Here is a 20,746-nt window from a genome sequence, read left to right on the forward strand (position 1 = left end):
TATATATATATATATATATATATATATATATATATATATATATATATATATATATATATATATATATATATATATATATCGTTTTATTTATCAAAAATGTATCAGTTTAGATCTTTATAAATAAAAGGAATGGCATATTACAATATAAATGTCTAGTAAAATATTTTGATTAAATAATACTGGATATGATGAGAATACTTACATTATACATTGAAATACTCTATTGGAATAGCCTATAATGGCAGCACGGTGGCCTAGTGGTTAACATTGTTGCCTCACTGCAAGAAGGTCACTGGTTTGAGTCTGCATTTGTGTGTGGAGTTTGCATGTTCTCCCTATGTGGGCATGGGTTTCCTCCGGGTGCTCTGGTTTCTGACACACAGTCCAAAGACATGCACTATAGGTGGATTAGGTAAACAAAATTGCCAGTAGTGTATGAGTGTGTGAATGAGTGAGTGTATGAGTGTTTCTCAGTACTGGGTTGTGGCTCGAAGGACATCCGCTGCGTAAAACACATGCCAGAATAGTTGATTCATTGATGGGTTGATTCAGTCGATTCAGTCATTCCGCTGTGGCGACCCCTGATAAATAAGGGACTAAGCCGAAAGAATGAATGAATGAATAGTCTATAACATTTTCTGATGACATGACAAGGAGTGAGAAAATAATTAAAATAAAGTAAAATATGACCAGTTGAAAAAAGCTAAAGGGTATAATAGATACCTGCAGTTCTAGAATCAGCTGTGTGAGGTGTCTGGTTGGGGCAGATGAGAGCGTTTATCCACTTTTCCTGTGTGAACACTTCAACTCCCTTTAGCGTGAGGGACAGGAAGAGAGAATGGAGGAAACATTAGCAAATCAAAGACGGCCAGCCTTTAACCCTCTCCATCCTTCTGATCAAAGTTAACATTGAACTCCGACCTCTGTGTAAAAAAAAAGGAGAAAAAAGTTACATGTGCAACGCAGGAACAAAGCTCTCGGTCATTTTGGAAAGGCCACATATTCCCTGGGTACTTTTTCTCACGGAACCAGAATATAAATTATGTTGTCTTCATGAGTCCTAGTGTGTGTGTGTTTGTGTGTCTGTGTGTGCGCCAGGTTAAGGTCAAGGGTCACTTAAGAGTATCATATTTTTTCTCTGCTAACCCAAATCTTGATAAAAGTTGTGTTGACACTGTGTGCATGTAGCTCTACATTTACTTTAAAAAGTACTTGAACAACTTTGGTAAGTCTGGTGTTGAAATTCTGCAACTTAAAAAGGGCAATATATGCACACAGATTTAATTTCTGCCAGCCAGCCTCAGCGCTTCCGGTGAACTGTCTTTCCATTATATAATTTCCTGATGTCTTTAAAAATCAGTGATCTTCACTGCCTGATAGATATACGATATAAAGTGCGTCTCAGACCGGACAGGAAGCACTGCATTCAATTCCATTTCCCCTGCCATGTCTTTATAATATGACAGTTTATTTTACCCCAGTATTTTTAATGGAGTTTTTGCGCTAGTCTACTGATCCTGACGGTGCTAGTGGTTACACAGCCTTTCAACTTCCTCAAACAACTAAATAAATGCTTAAGTCTATGTAACTGATTGTATTTGAATTACATTACAACATCGATGCTGCAAAGAAACCTCATAAAATTGAAAATAGTCACATTAAGCTTTTACCGGAAGTTTATCATTGGCTGAAAAACACTAGCTCTGCATAGAGCCCATTACCATAAAATAAATGTAATAATATTATGGAAACTTATACAATAATAGTGAATGGAAGTTAAGGCTGTCATCACCACTTTCACTGAGACAAATATGAATGACACTGAGACAGATATTTATTCCATTGGTACTTTACCAGCAGGTCACAGCACAATATCTTACACAACTTTATTTTTTAAGAACAAGAATGAATTGTGTTTGATTTAAAGTTTTTCTGTGGAAAAACATAATGACTATTTATGAAACATTTATGATACATTTTTATCATGATTTAGAGGACACCAACTAAAATGTCATTCAGTGTAGCAATATATATTCATTCATTCATTTTCCTTCGGCTTACCTTCCATACACACTCATTCACACACATGCACTAAGGCCAATTTACTTCATTCAATTCACCTATAGCGCATATCTTTGGACTGTGGGGGAAAATAAAAATAAATAAAAAAGTGTCCAACATATTTAGATGAAGAAACATTTATGACATATTAAAAGACTCCTCTATGTTTTACTTATTTACTTATGTTTCATTTTAATCAACTTAAATGTTTTTTTATGTAGCATGACTGCTGATTGTTTGATTACATTCTGATATGTAAAGATCTGAGATGTAAAGATAAGTTTGCTGTTTCATTTTGCAGCATTTTCATATGCAGTATTTCATTTTGACACATTATTCAAAAAGTTTTTTGAAACACTAGAATCACAAACTTCTGACCAGCTTGTAGACAACCTTGGTGAATGGAGTCGTTATTTTTTCTCAAAAAGTTGACCTTTTTGCAGTTATACACCTCATTTTCTATTAAATTATTAGATTTAAACGCCAGTCTATTTTTAGCTGGATTAGCTTGTGGGATGGTCATTATAGCCGCACTTTTTGATGAACCAAAACATTTCCTAAAGATTTAGAATAAAGAAATGTGAAATTTACTCAAATTTCATATATCGTTAGAAAAAAAAGGAATCTGTTAAAGTTTTAAATTAAAAACTATAGCCATAAATGACTGTTGTCATTTATTAGGCAAATAACAACCTGCCCAGCACATTCAACTTTACTCAGTCAGAATTTGGCCATTTGAATACATAATAATAATAATAATGTAGAGCTTCGTGACCTCTTTTGTAAGAAAGTACATTTGTATTTGCAAATTCATGCATAAAAATAGCCAAATTAGTATTCAAATTAATTTAATATGGTCCACTTTTAGTAATTCAAAGCTTTTTATTGGTAATTTTTGGTTTCAAGAATAAGGTCCAAGATTTAGAATAAAAGTTACTTGATTAATATGTTCTCTATTTAACAACAGTACATTAGGTGAGTAGTGAAAGATGATGTCGCTTATGTCAGATTGTATGTTTTCTTGCTCAGCTGGATGTTGGACTCATGAAAAAGAATTGTTAGGATTGGTCAGAACTGATTAGCTGAAGTCATGGCAGCCAATAGAGGATTGCACTTGATCTTAAAACCTTTATCAATGTTTTTTTTTTTTCACAATTTATTATGGCATAGCAGTCAAAAATATAGGATAAATGAGCTCATGTATGGGACAAATTCTGGGCCTTTGTCAGTGAGGCGTGGGTCTTTCAAACCACCCGAATTCCCCCTGGTTACAGGCCTCTCTAAAATGATTTCATTTTAAATAATTGTTTTTAAGGTTCTTTTTGTACACTGCTCCTAGTTTCTGTACGGATCATTTAAAAAGTTTTAAAAACAGGTGATGTTTCCGTGTGTGGCCACTAGATGGCAATGTTGCGCTAGCAACCATTATTTTCACTCCTGTGTCCGATTCTCTGAGGAGTCCGAAACTCCTCATGCGATTTGTTTTCTAATCCACATAAAAAAACAGACTCTGTTTGAGGTTATAGTATGTACAAAATATGCACGCTTTTTAGTTTGTCATAATCACCCCCAACTGAGACTCTTATTTGTAAATTAGTCTATTTTAACGTCAAGCTGAGTTAGATCACAAATAATAATCCCTTGTTATTTAATATAGCTTATAGTGCATTTATGAAGAAATTATCAAAACGGTGCGTTCTTGGCACTAAATAAATAAATAATAATAAATAAATAAATAAATAAATAAATAAATAAATAAATAAATAAATAAAATTTACATTCTACTGCATCAAAATTTAAATGAGCTTTTTTATATACAAATATTACATGCTGGTCTGATCGCTTAAACAGACAAAAGTAGCCTGCTGATTAAATTATCTCACGTGACAAAAACTTTGTTTTACATTATGATTTATTTTATGGCTATTCGATTCAATTAAATGGTTAGTGCTCATCAACGACAGTGTGATTTATGTGGACATCTGTTTTACAGATCAAATCGAATTTGTCGCTGTCAGCAATGGGATTAGTTATATAATATAAAGGTTAATTTGAGCTTTTTTATATGATTATCTTAAATATGGACACATGTTAAACAGGATTGCGCATTGATTTTTTTTTCTCGCACATGGGACATTTAAGTGACGCACAGAATATATTTTAGTTATGCTAAATAACATGTCTGTTTCTTATTTGGACACAAATTCGCCGTTTCCATTGAAGCTCGTTGTGTAGTTTCTGCCACTTTTAACTGCTGTGTGGAATATAAATACCGGGACTCAAAGGGGAGCAGAATTCCCCTCTGCCTGAACAGCTCTGCATAGGACGGACTCAGACCTCCTCTGTCCTCCGTGGAGGAAATTATTTTATCTCTGGTGCAATATCCATATCCGGAGCACGGAGCATTTTATTCTAAAATAAAATAAAGCTTTAATTACAGCTGTATTTCAAATATTAAAAACATATTTTGTGTGAGAAAAAATATAAAGTGCTGCTATTTACACTATTTTTGCGCTTATATTATATTTTGTATAGTCGTTCTATATTGTTTTTGACAAAGCATGCTGTTTAAACATTAGGTCTGATCCCGTTTTGTTTGATGCGTTAGTGTCGCTGCAGATGTTATAGCCCACACGGATTATAATATCTGCATTCTGCTCCTTTCTCTGTACTAATATAAAAAGTATGCATTTTAAAATGCATTAAATAATTTTGTCAATAGGGATTTTATAGGTTATTTTTAATTGATATAACTGGTTATTTATAACAGAAATAATAATATTAATGAAACCTCAATTTTGGTGCAATGCACTAAGACGTCTCTTTGGAAATGTTTATGACACTAATTATAAATTTAGTCACATTGGTTGTTAAACATATCTCTCGGGTTTATGTCTCTCATACGCACATTTAATGAAACGCATTATTTCAGTGACAGGTGATCTCTGTTTACTTCATGATGCTAATTAATTTTTTTTAATGACAATAATGTCTTAAACAGAGCAGAATGTCACCACGGTTTGGTCGCGGCTATAGCCTACCAGCTTACAAAACTTATCAATTCATTTATTTTACTTGAATATAAACTCTCAAGAACAGACATCGCGCTCGTCTAGCAGGTAACCATAGCAACAGTGGTCTGTTTGACAAGTCATTATTGGTATTTTATGAAATAAAAACATTGCCATAGCTATCATATTCTCATTAAGTAATTATGCAATGTTTTAAGGACTTTTGGAAAAGCTGATGAATCTGCCAGGAGCGCCAAACCTCAACGCAACGCGCGCGGCGAAATTTCCCTCAGAAATGTTTTTATAAAACATCCAACTCTTGAGAGAGTTGCTGAACAACCCTAACACTAGCTCATCCCTATTTAAACAAACCTATACTGTGCTGTTTCTTAAACAAACTTACAATATTAAAAGACAACTCTGCGTTCATGCGAACCACATCAGCTTGGCTCGACTCGCGCGGCGCGCTCCGGACGGCAGTTCCCCGCGTGACATTTAACGCGCGCATAACTTCTTTCTGGTTTTCTCTCTAAACACGCAGCTCGCTAAGTGGGCAGGGCGGGCTGTGATATCTAATTAGGCGACGGGCTTCGTGGTTGGGTGGACAGCTAATGGTAGTTCGGCTTACTTATGTTTGGGGGGCGGCCCTGCGTGCGCAGTCACTCCCTCCTCCTCCACCTCCTCCTCCCTTTGGGGTTAGTTTGCTTGTGTTTAGTTCCCAGAGACAGTCAAATCGGATTCCTTTGGGAAAGGACACAAATCACTCCCGTTTGAACAAGGGGAACAGCGAGGGAGCTGTCTCCACAAGGGTCCACCTCTCGTGGTTGATTTCATATTGCTCATTCATGTGATTTGATCAGAGAATACTCTTTGTGGAGAAAGACAGGAAAGGAAAGGAGGAGAAAATAAAGAAAGAAAAAAATAGTCTCTGGATGATGACATTTGATCTAACCCTCAGCGAAGCCCGTTCTTGATCCTATTGTTTCTTAAAGTGACATTAGACTTTTTTTTCCCTCTTTCTCTCTCTCCCCCGCGCGCTAGACCGAAGGGACCTCCGGTTTAATCTTGCAGTTTTTGGTTCGTTTGTTTGTTTATTGTTGTGCGGTGTTCCCAAACCTGGATGTTGACATCTCGCGTTTCTTTTGGCACGTCGCTGTATTTTCAGTTTCAGAGAGGAAGCGCTAATAGAGACAAACGCGGTGACACCTGCTCACCCGTACTCCTCTCCTTGTCTTTTTTTAACGGAGCGATCAAAAGAAGCAAGCAGCGACTGAGACGGTGACAGGAGTCTGTTTTCATGTTCGGGATTCAAGACAGCATTCAAAGGAGCGGGAGTAGTATGAAAGAGGAGCCCATCGGTGCCGGGATGAACGCTGTCCGGACATGGATGCAGGGCGCCGGAGTGTTGGATGCGAACACAGCCGCTCAGAGGTAAGCCGGCGGCGGTCTGCAGCGCCACGGGAACAGCTCGACGGAATGATATCGGGCTCTTATCATCCTGGGACGACACAAAACGCTCATGTATATCATCCTAATCAGTGCGCGGTATCTGCTTATTAATAACCAGCTGACAAAGAGATTGATTTATTGCTGCGATAAGTTCGTAGCATCCTCCTGCGTGTCGACGGCACCGACACATTGAAATGATGGAGTTACAAGTCACATTTAAACTGTATTTAAAATTATTATTTCTAACATTATTATTTTAGTCTTAAATGGTGGCTGCTTTTTAAATGACTTTGCAACAATGCATTGATTCATTGGCCTAAAATACGGAATTTTAAAGAAAATAAAAACCGGTAGCCTACTTGTTTATTCAGGTAGATTTAGAATAATTAAGCTACTTTATGGTTTACCACAATTGCCTCTAGTATGTTAAGTGGAATATTTGTTGTTAAAGACTAGAATAACTTTTAAGTGATTGTGTAAAACACAAAGCTACTTTTAGTTGCCTTCTTAAACTAAAGCAGTTCACGTGTGCTATTTTAAGGCTTTCCCATTGCACGTTGGAACTAAAATTATTTATTTTATATTTTTAGACAATTATAATAAATCACAAAAATAGGCTAAAACTGTTGCTTTTATTTTTTTAAATACATCTATCAATATTCTGTCTCTGTTTCTCTTCTGTGTGTTTATAGTGGAGTGGGTCTTGCTCGAGCACACTTTGAGAAGCAACCTCCTTCAAATCTTCGTAAATCCAACTTCTTCCACTTCGTATTAGCGCTGTACGACAGACAAGGACAACCCGTGGAAATTGAAAGAACATCTTTTGTTGGATTTGTTGAAAAAGAAAAGGCAAGTCAAACGTTCTCTTTTGCACTTATTGGTTTTGCAAATTTAAGTGAAAATGGCTGATCAATTCTTTTAGGCTAATTATTAATGTGGCCGCAAAGTCGAAAGATTATTATTATTATGATTATTATGATGATGATTATTATTATTACATATTAAATTAGTAAGCTATAATTTTACTGCAGCTTTTTTACCCTTCAATAATTTGTACATTTACTAATGTGCAATTTTCAGATAAGTTACAATGATAAGAGTGAATTTTCCTTTTCAAAATGTTATATTAGTAAATGTATTATTATGAAAGCATTATATGGTGCTTTAATAAAAAAATACTCTAGACAAATAATATTTGTAAGCAGTCAAAAATTATCTAAGCGAGTGAAGTTACTGCTTATTTTATTAAAAGATGTGGCTATTACTACTGTTTATTTAGTCACTGGGGTTATCCTCAAGGCACAATGGTAGCATACTAATTTTTTAAAGAAGCTGATGTATATTTATCTGTTCGTTTACTGACTGAGATTTAATGTATTTTGAACTGCAGATATTGTTCAGACAAGCTAATGTGCGTTAGCGGTTATTTATTTATTTATTTTTATTTATTTATTTTTTTGGCCTCTTGGTCCGCAAGGGAATAGCCGGTTTGACCTACAGGGCTTGTCAGAAATAGTCAAATAGGTTTTTCTTGCTAACCATCAAATTTATTTTTGCAGGAATCTACCGGAGAAAAGACAAACAATGGGATCCATTACAGATTGCAGCTCCTTTACAGCAACGGTAAGGCGGAATTCGCATAATCTAAGACTTATTTAACTTTGCATAAACACGTCAGGGATTTACTTCAGCACCACAATTTGAATAAAATAAAAGACATCGAGAAGGACGGGTGACAGAGAAATAAATAATTCACTGCTTAACTAGATCAAACAGAATTAAAACAATATAATGACCTAGATACTACTACAACGACTACTAATATAATAATAATAACAATAATAATAATAATAACAATAATAATAATAATAATTGTTCAAGCAAAAGATTATAAAGTGCGCAGCAAAGTCGTGACGTTTTATAAACATTGTTGAAACACAAAACGATCTCCATTAGTGCACTTTTCCGGTTATGCGTTTTCCAGAAACGTGCACTTCATTTTTGATGGAAGCTAATGGCCTGGCAATAATGAAAGTACACTTTTTTTCTGTGTCTACTAATGTGGTAAATGACAACCAGGCGTTTGGAAATTTGTTGCGCCAGTCTGCCGTGTTTCTAAACCTTTTTAATTAGACATTTGAATTTATTTAGCTTAACATTATGCATTCTGTGTTTTATTATTTTAATTATTGCTATCTGACCTTTCTCTTCATACTTTTATTTTTGTTTATGTATATAATGACTCAATATAAGATTAAGTTTCATCCAAAGCTATTTATTTTTGTTTTCACAATCCTCTAACACTCTGTAATTTAAGTTGGGTTGAACAGTCTAGACATTTAAAGCATCCATCCTGTATTAAACCGCTGTCATTGTAAATGGTAAATATATTCCTGCCAGAATAATTTCAGATCCAAATGACCTGCATTGTATTGTATGCTAAAGAGAGCTTGTTTTCTCTCCTGTGCAGGCATCAGAACAGAACAGGACTTTTATGTACGCCTGATTGACTCCATGACCAAACAGGTAAGAGTTTGCTTTATTTTTATTTTTTTTGAAAATCCCCATGTTCTGCTGGTGAATATTGTGTGTGATTCGCAGTGTGCATGTGTGCCGTGCACCCTGGTGAGTTTGGGGTTACACTCTAGCATGCCTCAGGGGCACGAGGATCGGTTAGTGTCTAAATATGACATACTCTCTCTGGGACATCATTTAAGATGACTGAGCGTATGCATGTATTTATGTGCATACGTGTGACAGTGAGGTTGATAGCTGGAGAGAGAAAGAAAGAAAGACTTTGAGTTGCATTCATTGTCTGTCACAGGGGATTATCCAGTGGTGCCTTTCAAAATTTAAACAGCATACTTCCAGTGTGTTCATATGCACATGTTTGTTATGAGCAGGCATGTCGTGTTAACTGTGCAGGTTGTGAGCTTTAACCTTTAAGAAAAACTCATATGAGAAAACACAGGGCAGCGAGAGCGACCTTACAATCTTATATGTGGTGCTCTTCCTTTTTCCCCCCTAAAACAGAAACAGCCCCTCTCTCTCATTCTCTTTCCCACTCATCCCCTCACTTCCTCTCTCATGATCTCTGTCTATAAATGTTGTTTTGAAGACACTTTAGGGAAAGTGTATCCAGCAGCTGCGAGTCAAGAACTGTGACAATAAATCTGGATGCATAATAAATCTTTAGAATGCAAATATGCAAAGCTCATAAGCTAATTTGATTAATAACTAAAATGATTGTATTTTTTTCATAAGCCGTTTTTATAAGAGTCGTTTCGCATGACAAGTTATGTGTGTGTGTGTGTGTGTGTGTGTGTGTGTGTGACCCCAGGCAGGGTGAAGTGTGTACAGATATGAGGCAATTAGCAGGCGCTGTGACAGACAGATCGCTAACGCTCCAAACACTTAGTACATCATGTGATTTTAACACGCCAGCATGTTTACCCTATTGTTTCACCTTGTTGCTACTGTTTTGCCTCATCCGCGTGTGTTTGTGTATGCTTGTGTGCATATTTGGAAGCTGTATTAAAGTGGAGAGTGAGAGGACTACTGAAGCGGGTCTGGGAATTAATTATTTAAATATGATCTTGATTTTGTTTACAAGTACCTAAATAAAATAGTGATATATATATATATTTTTATGAAATATGTATAAATAAATACGAATCTATCTATCTATCTATCTATCTATCTATCTATCTATCTATCTATCTATCTATCTATCTATCTATCTATCTATCTATCTATCTATCTATCTATCTATCTATCTATCTATCTATCTATCTATCTATCTATCTAGTGCTCAGCATAATTGAGTACACTCCATTTTGAAAATTAATATTTTTATCCATTTCTCAGTGAATATAGATAATATTAGTGCATTTGAACAAAACAGATGTATTAAACAGATATATTTATTAAAATAATAATTTAGCCGCAGAACAGCTTTAGAAATGGAAAGATAATACATTTAGTGTCATGCAAAATATTACAAACTACAACATTTTAACAAAATTGAATATATTTTTTGTTTGTCTTGATTTTGGCTATTTTGAAAATATTATTTAATATTTTTCCCTAACATATAAAATCGGGCCACTAATTTTTGAACCATTATCGTAAGTTATTTTGTTAGATGAGCTCCAGATTTGGCTTCAGTACTGACTAATCTAATGTATATGCACGGATATAATATTGTAAAGCATCCTATAGAATATTTATCGAATGTTTAAACTGATCTGTCGTTGTCTGCAAATAAATGTAATACTATTCAAATGTTAAAATATTAAATGATAATGTTCTTATTTGACATTTTGTTGACATGTTATCACTAGTAAACATTTTACTTAAAACACATACCTATTAATGGCAAATCCATGGAACAATAATAACTTTAAGGGTGGTCTCTTTTACTGAATTTACAGAATTCAGAATTTAGTAATAATTTAATAAATACTGCTATATACTGTATTTTAAAATGCATATTACTTACTAGGCGTAAGTAGTATATGTACTACGGTATATGTAAGGTTTTTATTTAAGTTTTTTATTTATGTATTTTTTTTTAGTTTTTTAGGACAACAGTATCTCCAGCAGAAAAGTTATCCAAAGATGCTGTTTTAAATTGTAAAGAAATCTGTGTTTTTGAACCAGCAGAAGTCAATGACTTGTTTAACCTGAAATGTTTCCCAAATTAAAATATATTTTGTTCAAAGGGGAAAAAAGGTTTTGTTTTCTACCCAGATATTTAAAAAGAATATACTTTTGAGCAGTAATCACAAAACTGTAAAAGCATGATATTTTTATTCAAGGTTATCATACCGTCAGAATCATAAACCGGCCCATGCCTACTACATATAGAGTATTTATAGAATGTTTAATCTCTCCTACTGTCATTAACTGCAAATAAGTGTTAAATGTAATACTATTCAAATGTTAAAATATTTAAAATATAAACATTTGTAGACATATTATCAGTAGAACATTTTACTTGAAACACATACCTGTCAATGCCCAATCCAGAGAACAATAATAACTTTAAGGGTGGTCTCTTATTTTGTAGTAATTAAAAATAAGATGTATACTACTGCTATGATATATTTTGAAATACATAGTACTTTCACTATATATAATTACTACAAAATAAGAGACCACCCTTAAAGTTATTATTGTTCTCTGGATTTGGCATTGACAGGTATGTGTTTCAAGTAAAATTTTGCTTTTGGTCATATATATATATATATATATGACCAAAAGCATACTACAAAATGCCTGGATGTTACATTTGGCCCAAACAGCTCGGCAGCTCCCCTTCCTGTATTGTGATTTGTTTGTGGTTTATAATTTCCCTTCGCTTGAATGTTTATGCGTGAAGTGCTAGGTGCTGTTACTGATGCTGCTTGTTGCCCTCGCACTGCTGAGCGGTTTGGCCGGCGTGTCGCAGGACAGATTTATGTGTGTGGGTGAAAGGCAGGCGCGTTGTGCTGAGGGAGAGAGACTGTTCTCTGACACCCCTGAGGTAAATACAGTGGCCAGGGGGACTGGCCTCAGCTCAGCCTTTCACTGAGTGTCTCAATAAAAAGCCGTTTATCTCCCCAGGGTTGTCTCCCACGTGCACATATATTACCGACTGATTTACTGGCTATTTCTGTGGCAAACGGCCCTGCCATACCTGTTAATGATGTGGTGCCACTGAGTGAGCGAGAAAAAGAGATAGTGTGTGTGAATGAGAGGTTGGCAGCAGAGTCAACATGCTAGATAAATACATTGGTACTTTTATGAAAAAGTTCAACCATGGTTAACCATGCAGGGTAACATAGTATTTACATAAAAGTGCAACCAGCAAGGGTATCATAACAGTGTCCCTAAAGATACAACTTTGTGCTTTGTTTGCCCCTAAAAAGCACCTCAAGGGACTAATTTATTACACCAAGGTGTTAAGATTCAGGGGTAAATAAAGTAGAAAAGTAAAGTCACAGAATGCGTTCATTTACTCACCCTCAGGCTGTTCTAAACCTGTATGAATTTTTGAGAATGTGGTTAACAGTTGCTGTTCCCTATGACTTCCACAGTATGAATAAAATAGCCATAACCCTCAAATTATTTTGTATTTTAGTGTTTATCGGAGAAAAAATAATTGATTTGAAGATTTGAACTAACTGTCCCTTTAAGGGGACTGACCTGAAAGGGATAATTTTTCTGACACTGGTATTACAATGGCAGTAGAAACCATAAATGTATACCATATTCAGTTTTTTTCAGTTACAAAGGACTCTTTTACTCCACATTTCCCCCAGATTTGGGTTAAACAACTGAGCATTCTTTGTAGTAAACATTTCGCGTGATGCTTTCTTCAAATTTTCCCATATTTACATACATACAATTGCACTTTTAAGGTGCAGATACATCTAATTTTCGAAAAAAAAACGACATTTTTAGAAATATATGCTTTGCAAAGACTTCGGTAGTTCCCCAGCAAGCAATTTTTGTGTTTAATAGACCTCTAATAGACATCTAAACATAGACCGCTTGGCTAAAACAAGGTTAAACTTGTGGCGAAAATCTAATAGGAATCTTAGAATAACCCAAAACTAGACTAGTCGTCGAATAGACAGATTAGACAGACTTTATATGTGTAGTCATTCATTTCTGTTTATTTGATGACTAGTTTTGGCTTATTCTTAGATGTATATTAGATTTTCACTGATGGCTATGTTTAAATGTCTATTAGACATATATTAGACATCTTTTAAAAACATCTTTTAAACCCTTGTTGGATCATAACATTCGTATACATTATTGACAATATAATATAGAATTTCCTTTTGTTCATGTGACCACATCTTGATTCATGAAGACCAACTTTAGCAAGGCTTTTAATTCCGGCTCTCCTGCAGATTTCCTTCTCTCGTTGTCATTTGACTGCTGCATGTTTTTTGCTTCTCTCCTCCATGTCAGCATGAAACACGGCTTAGGTTATGACAGAGTGTTAGCTGGTCTTTAAATGCCTTTCGGAAAACCCGGTCCAAAACCACTCTGCGGTGAGCAGTCAGCCTACATATGCTGAGGAGTGCTCGCAATGTGTTTAAGATTTCCCATTAAAGCCCCATAACTCTGTACAGAGAGGCTACAGAGCGCCTCTCCACTCAGCGTGTGCTGGCTTTGGCAGTGTTGGACGGGAGGGCTGATGAGCAGGTTTATAGAGCTGTTCAACACACACTTCTCTTTAGCACTTAGCAAGCCGGTGAAGTCCAGTCGACTGACCACACAGTTAGCTACTCAAAGCTTCTGTACATATATATATATACGCACGGCTATTAGAGACAATAAGACAGTCTGGTCTAGAGCTGCAAGGATCAACTTTGCTTCAGAAGCTGACATATTCTGCACCCGTCTCACAATAAACCCATATATATATATTCGCTCTCTCGGTTTGCCTGTGGGAACGGTTGGAGCGGGTGAGGCGAGATGGAGCGGGTGTCAAGCTGACAGGCCGTATCTGTGATCAACGCATGAGCTCGTGACAGATCTGATGAAGACAATGCAGTAAAAGACTCTCTCTCTCGCTCTTTATCCTTCCATCCAACTGTTTCCCTCAACAGCTGAAGCGCAGAACAAAAGCGAATCACATACGAGGGCTTAATGCGCACACACACTGCGCTGACACACCAGTGTGATGGTAACAAAGAGGGAAATGTGTTTTCATGTATTTACAGTGCATTGTTTACATGCCTCAGATGCGGCTGTCAGTTCAAGGCGGCACTGGCGGCTCTCAAACGAGATTTGAGGAGCAGTTTGTGCAATATAAAATATGCATTAAAAGCAGCATCAGGGTCTAATGAAAGCTTCACACACACCTCGGCGCACCGTGCCATGCATGTTTCATGCGCTACGTGGCCCTCCTTAAGGAGAGCTTTGTTCAGAAAAGTGCTGGGCTGGAACTGCTGGGTAACTCCAAGCTGTAGCTTGCCTGTTGCTCTGTGTGTGTTTTAGAGCTAAGCTTCGGGCAGATTCCTAAATAAATTTGCACGGGATGAGAAGGACGTCTCTCATGTGTTACTCGTCTACGTATTTTTCTTGTTAATTACGGAATAGGGTGTGTTTACATGCCACAAACACTTCCCCAAAGTAGACGACATGAAACAAAGTGACACAAATCTCCTATATTAAATATTTCCTGTAATCAGTAGCTGTTTGGAGGCTCTGGTGATGTCAGATAGGACTTGAATGGCCGCTCTGTGCCAGGCCACATAAAGGCTTAATGCTACTCATTTGCAAATATTTGCACACACGCAAACTTGGAGGGCCTAAAGATCCCAGTGATTAAGTCTGCTCATCTACATTGAAAGTATGTGTGAAATTGGCGGCAAAGAAAAAGCGTTCAAAGCTGCAACAGAGCTTAAAAAAGATGTTGCAGCTTGGTGATTAAAGAGATTGGGTGGTCTGCCTCACCAAGGATAAACGCAGTAACTACACTAATTATGAAATAGTTTTTTAGCTTTTAGTAGGTAGTTCACTCAAAAAGGAAATTAGCTTATGATTTACTCGTCTTCATTTGGCTTTAAAAATTTATGACTTTATTTATTCTTTTAAAGTTAAAAATAGGCATGGGCCGGTATAAGTTTCTGACGGTATGATAAAAATAGCACAGTTTCAGTTTTATGGTATTGTGATTACTGCTGTAAAATAAGTTATTTTTAAATGTCTAAGTAAAAAAAACAACAACTTTCCCCTCATTGAACATAATATATTTTATTTTAGGAAACATTTATAATATTTTGAAACAGTAAATGTGTCAGCCTAAATAATTGAAATAAATCATGGACTTCTGCTATCTTTATTAGTTTTAAAACCACAGATTTCTTTACAACACAAAATAAACACATAAAAAAAACTTACATATACTTTAGGAATAGTATAACATGAAAATTTTAGCGGTTTTAAAACCTTGACTTTTCCAAACCGTGGTAAACTAGTTATCATCCTGTACCTAGTTGAAATAATAAAAAAAAAAAAAAAATATATATATATATATATATATATATATATATATATATATATATATATATATATATATATATATATATATATATATATATATATATTTTGAAGTAAGCTGGTTACTGGCATAATAAGACAAAAAAAAAAAAAATCTATTTCAAGATACATATTCTTTTGTTCAACAAAAGAAAGAAACTCAAATGGGAACAAATGTTTATTTTTTGGTGAACTATCCCTTTAATTTTTAGAGCATAAATTAACCAGAGCCATCTGTAGCAAGAGTGATTCTAAACTAAAACAGCAGTTTTACATTTTTGATTCCATTCATTCATTTGTTTTATTTTCAGCTTAGTCCCTTTATTAATCTGGGGTTGCCACAGCGGAGTGAATCGCCAACTTATCAAGCAATAAATGCTAAATGACCCAGCCAGGGCTCGATCCAGTGACCTTCTTGCTGTGAGGTGACAACGCTACCCACTGCGCCACCTAGTCACCATTTTTAATTCCAATGACCTCAAATATATTCATTTATCCATTAATTTTCTTTTCGACTTAGTCGCTTTAATAATCAGGCATCGCCACAGCGGAATGAACCACCAGCTTATGTGTTTTATGCAACGGATACCTTTCCAGCTGCAACCCAGCACTGAGAAACACCCATACACTCTTGCATTCACACCCACACATACACTACGGCCAATTTAGCTTATTCAGGTTACCTATAGGGCATGTCTTTGGACTGTAGGTGAAACCGGAGCACCCGGAGGAAGCCGCAACCCAGTACGTTACTGGGAAACACCCATACACACTCATTCACACACACTCATACACTATGACCAATTTCGTTTGTTCAATCCAGCTATAGCGCATGTCTTTGGACTGTGGGGGCACCTGAAGGAAACTCACGCCAACACGAGGAAAACATGTAAATGCCACACAGAAATGCCAACTGACCCAGCTGGGGCTCGAACCAGCAACCTTTTTGCTCTGAGGCGACAGCGCTACCCACTGCGCCACCGTATCACCAATTTCGATTCCAATGACCTCTAATGTATACCATATGAAAATATATTTTTATTCCTAAAGGGCCATTTTTTACCATGTAAGAAAAAAAGTATTTTTATTTTGAGAAAAGCTCTGGTAGAAGAGACCAAAGTTACCTCAGCATAATCGGAATCTGCTGCATTTTTTGCCTTTGCACAACAAACGTGACTTTAAGGGCTACAGAAAAAAACCACAAAGCCATGGCGCTTTGTGTTGCACTAGCTTGAACCCAGAGGAGGATTCACAACCATTGTTGTGTTTGCCTCTGAGGAGAAATTGACAAACTGTTCTCAGACTTTTTCCAGGCACTTATATATACTGTTCTCTGCATGGAGTTATTCTGAGTCTGTTTGCAGGGGCTTTGTGTGATAAATAGCCGGTCTTATATATGAAATGAATGTGCGGTGGTGTAGAGGACATCTTTGTGTGGCCTGAGCTGCTCTCTTCTGCCTCTCTCTTCCTCTCAGAAAGCCTGCGGGGTCGAGGCTCTAGGCTCAGACAGTGATGCATGCTTGCTCAATTTTAGAGGACCTTGACCCTCATTTCCACAATGTGAAACCTTACAAACAAATGTCCCCGATCACCTCTGTCCTCTAGCCGCAGCAATGACAGGAAATAAGAAAAGCGTCACATACGAATCAACTTTCTTTTCTAGATCTGATGCATATAAAACTTGTTTTCAAACAAGTGTTTCATGTAATTGAAAAAGCATTGCGCACTTGTGAGGCAAGCAGTTCCTCATTAGAACCATCAGCTGCTTTTCTGTGTCTTCACTTGCCATGGGTGGCATGTATATGTGTGTTCAGAGAGAAAGAGAGAGTGATTCATGGCAAACGGCTTTAACTGTGTGTGTGTGTGTGTGTGTGTGACAGAGAGCAGCCTGTTAATAGGCTGCAGTGTGTGTATGTTTTGAGTAGAGTCACTGATTCACGGCTGTGGGGGACATCTTGTGTGGAATTGGAGGATGGAAACAAAGCTGAGGTTTTTGGATGAAGTGTTAGCTGGGCCAGATGGCTCACTATGCTCCAGTCTGGCAGCCCAACTGCTTGCTGCACACATAAACACACACATGCTAATGCACAAATACATGCGTGAATGCATACACATGCACAGTCGCACAGATGCAGGCTTATGGCAGCTCATGCGCGCACACATCTTTCTGAGAGGGCTATTTCACACTAGCTGGAGTACGACACTTATTTAGAGGGACCCGTAATTAAGCACTTTATATGTTTGCCCTTCTTTATCGTTATCTTTTCACTTCACTTTGCAACAGGATTGTTTCTCTGAACAAGAATGTTTTGTGCTGTTGTATTATTAGCCAATCTGTGAGCCTCAGATGCCTGTGGAGGGTGGGCACTCTGGCAAAGGGTGGTCCTCTATGACATAATAAGACAGTAATCTGCACAGTGCAACAAACACTACATGCATAGTTCTTTTGATTCTCTACGGCTGCTTTTAATTAAACCAAAGAGCAACAAATGATGAGGCTGGATTTTGCCAAGAACGTACAATGCACGATTGTGCAAATTCAGAATTTAGGAATTGGCTATCTATCCATCTGTCTGTCTCTGTTTGTTTTTACTTTATTTAAGAAGTTTACAATGATTACACAAAAATGAATAAAGGTTAAAAAATACATACGCCCAATGTGAGAAAAATAGTCATTAAAAAGCACAGCATGCGTGACTAAACCACACTCAAAAAATTACATTTGCTGTTTGTTCAAATTACTTCTTAAAAATGTGCTGAAACAATCCAATTCTGTAGTTTTTTTGGGACAACTTAATTGTTTTATGCTCAATCCACTTAAATTTGTAAAAACTAGTAAGTTAACCTAATTCCTACTTGTTGTCCCAACACAAATCGATTGTGTGGAATAGGGCTGTGCGATTTGGGGAAAATATCTAATTGCGATTTCCTTTTTTCAGATATTGTGATTTGATTTGTGATTTAATTTTGTAGTAAAGCTTCAGCTGAATAATCTTGTGGCAACAATTCTGCGACGGCTCTTAAAAATTACCTGTTTCTGTGCGGTGTCTGTGACTTTGAAACCAAAATATTCCCAAATTACTAACGCTGTTTTTCTTTGATATCAATTCGTCTATTAATGCTTTTGAAGCAGCAGACGCCATTATCGTACTTGTTTGCGCTTTCCTGTTTGATTTATTTATTTTTTTTATCGTGTTCCGCATAGTTCAGTTGTGCAATTCTGATTTGTAGAACGAAAGTGTGCTCACACAATTGGCTAGTAAGACGTCACACACAGACGGCAGTCACACATTTCCTCCGGGCAGGGGAAAATAAATAATACACACATATGTGTTTTATAATTGCAGAATCTTGCGATTAACTACACTACGCAACACTTCAAATTGCGATTCTATTGCGAACTAATTGCACAGCTCTAGTGTGGAACCCAGCATTTTTTACAGTGCACACTAAACACAAGTTTGTGTCTTGTTTCTAGTCCAAATATCTAAAAATTCTTAAATCAAGAATAATTTTCTACACAAGTAAAACATATTGTCTTGTTTGAAGAAATTATATGCCAAAATGAACCGAATTTTACTTTAAAACAAGCAAAATAATCTGCCAATGGGTTAAACAAAATAAATGTGTCAAAAAGAAAAGCAAGATTATTTTTCTTATCCCATTGGCAGATTATTTTGCTTGTTTTAAGGATGAACTCACTTAATATTGGCATATTGTTTCTTAAAACAGGCTATATGTTTTGCTTGCCTAGAAAATGCTTCTTAAAAAAGACATTTTTGATATTTGGTCAGGGGTGCGTTTCCCAAACAACAACATAACTCGCGGCTGAACTATCATAGTATGATGCATTATTTGGAAAAAGAACGATGTAGTGACGAGTGTTTCCCAAAACCTAGTTGCTTTGTTGCAGATCCATTGTTTTGAACCACGTTAGTTATACCTTAAAATGGCCACAATGATATTGTTAACAGGGTAGAGTAACTACTTCTTTAGAGAAAACCTCAATATTAGTTTTGGTAAAAACATGCACTCGTTTTCCATAAACGCACCACTGATTTGTTAATTTAGTGAATTGTTAACGAGAAACTCATTCTGATTGAATAATTGTATCAGTGAGTTGTTGAATCAAGCAATTGCTCATTCACAATCATGTCTTGGAGCTGGTGATGACATTATTTCTTAAATGAAATTTAGAGGAGTCAAAAATACAATATCATGCTATAGAATGTAGTGTAGAAGTAAAAGTTTTATACTCAGAAAAAGTACAGTTACTTTAAAATGTAATAAATACAGTGATGAAGTATCAGTCTACTGATTAAGAGTTTTGCATTTCTTTTGAGCAATCTACAGTGCTCAGCATAAACACAGCATGTACACCCCTCACAAATCTATCTTTTAAATTAATAGTTTTAATATATACAATACTATATTTGTGCATATACATTAGATTAGTCAGTACTAAAGCCAAATCTGGAGCTCATCTAATAAAATAACTTAGGATAACGGTGCAAAAACTAGTACACCCAAATTTATATGTTTTAGAAAAATATTAAATACAAATTTAAAAATAAGAAAAATCAAGAGAAGAATTTAGTTGAAATTTTGTATGTTGTAATTTATTTTTGATATATTTTTCTTGAATTTAATTGTATTATCTTTCAATTTCTAAATATGTTTGGTGAATAAAATATTATTTTAATAAATATTTCTCTTTAATAAATCTGTTTTGTTTAAAAGCACCAAAAAACATTGCCTATATTCACAGAGAAATGAATAAAAATGTTCATTTTCAAAATGGGGTGTACTCAATTATGCTGAGCATTGTATATTAGCCATTATTCACTGATTCACAGATGTGCATATTAAATCTTTGCATATCACTGGGTCTGTCAGTGACATCAAATGCCATTGGTTCTCACATAACCGAATGTGATGCATCGAGTTTAAGCTCTTAGAGAAGTGGTTAAGGATCGTTTTCCATTGCAGCAGGTAAGTGGCCATTAAATTGCCCACTTTGAGCCTGGCTCAGCCAGAAACGACCACCCCGCACACGGAGGCTCTGTACAAGCCTTCTCACAGTGCACCAGGCGGATTTGATTGATTGATTAGCTGAAACGAAAAGACATCTATGAAATTCAGAGCTGAGTGTGTAGATTGTGAAACATGGGACCAGAAGA

At 36.0% G+C, this 20,746-nt stretch overlaps 1 protein-coding gene across 1 annotated transcript in view; it reads left to right on the forward strand.

Annotated features, from left to right (window-relative positions):
* Window positions 1-5,807: 5,807 nt before the first annotated feature.
* ebf1a (EBF transcription factor 1a) overlaps window positions 5,808-20,746 on the forward strand; it is a 217,819-nt gene continuing 202,880 nt past the window's right edge. The window contains 4 exon segments of the mRNA XM_056471881.1: window positions 5,808-6,503; window positions 7,214-7,370; window positions 8,081-8,144; window positions 8,992-9,047. Coding sequence (XP_056327856.1) covers window positions 6,370-6,503; window positions 7,214-7,370; window positions 8,081-8,144; window positions 8,992-9,047 — 411 coding nt within the window. The 5' untranslated portion in view covers window positions 5,808-6,369.

Source organism: Danio aesculapii, chromosome 14 (assembly GCF_903798145.1).
Source record: "Danio aesculapii chromosome 14, fDanAes4.1, whole genome shotgun sequence".
NCBI lineage: Eukaryota > Metazoa > Chordata > Actinopteri > Cypriniformes > Danionidae > Danio > Danio aesculapii.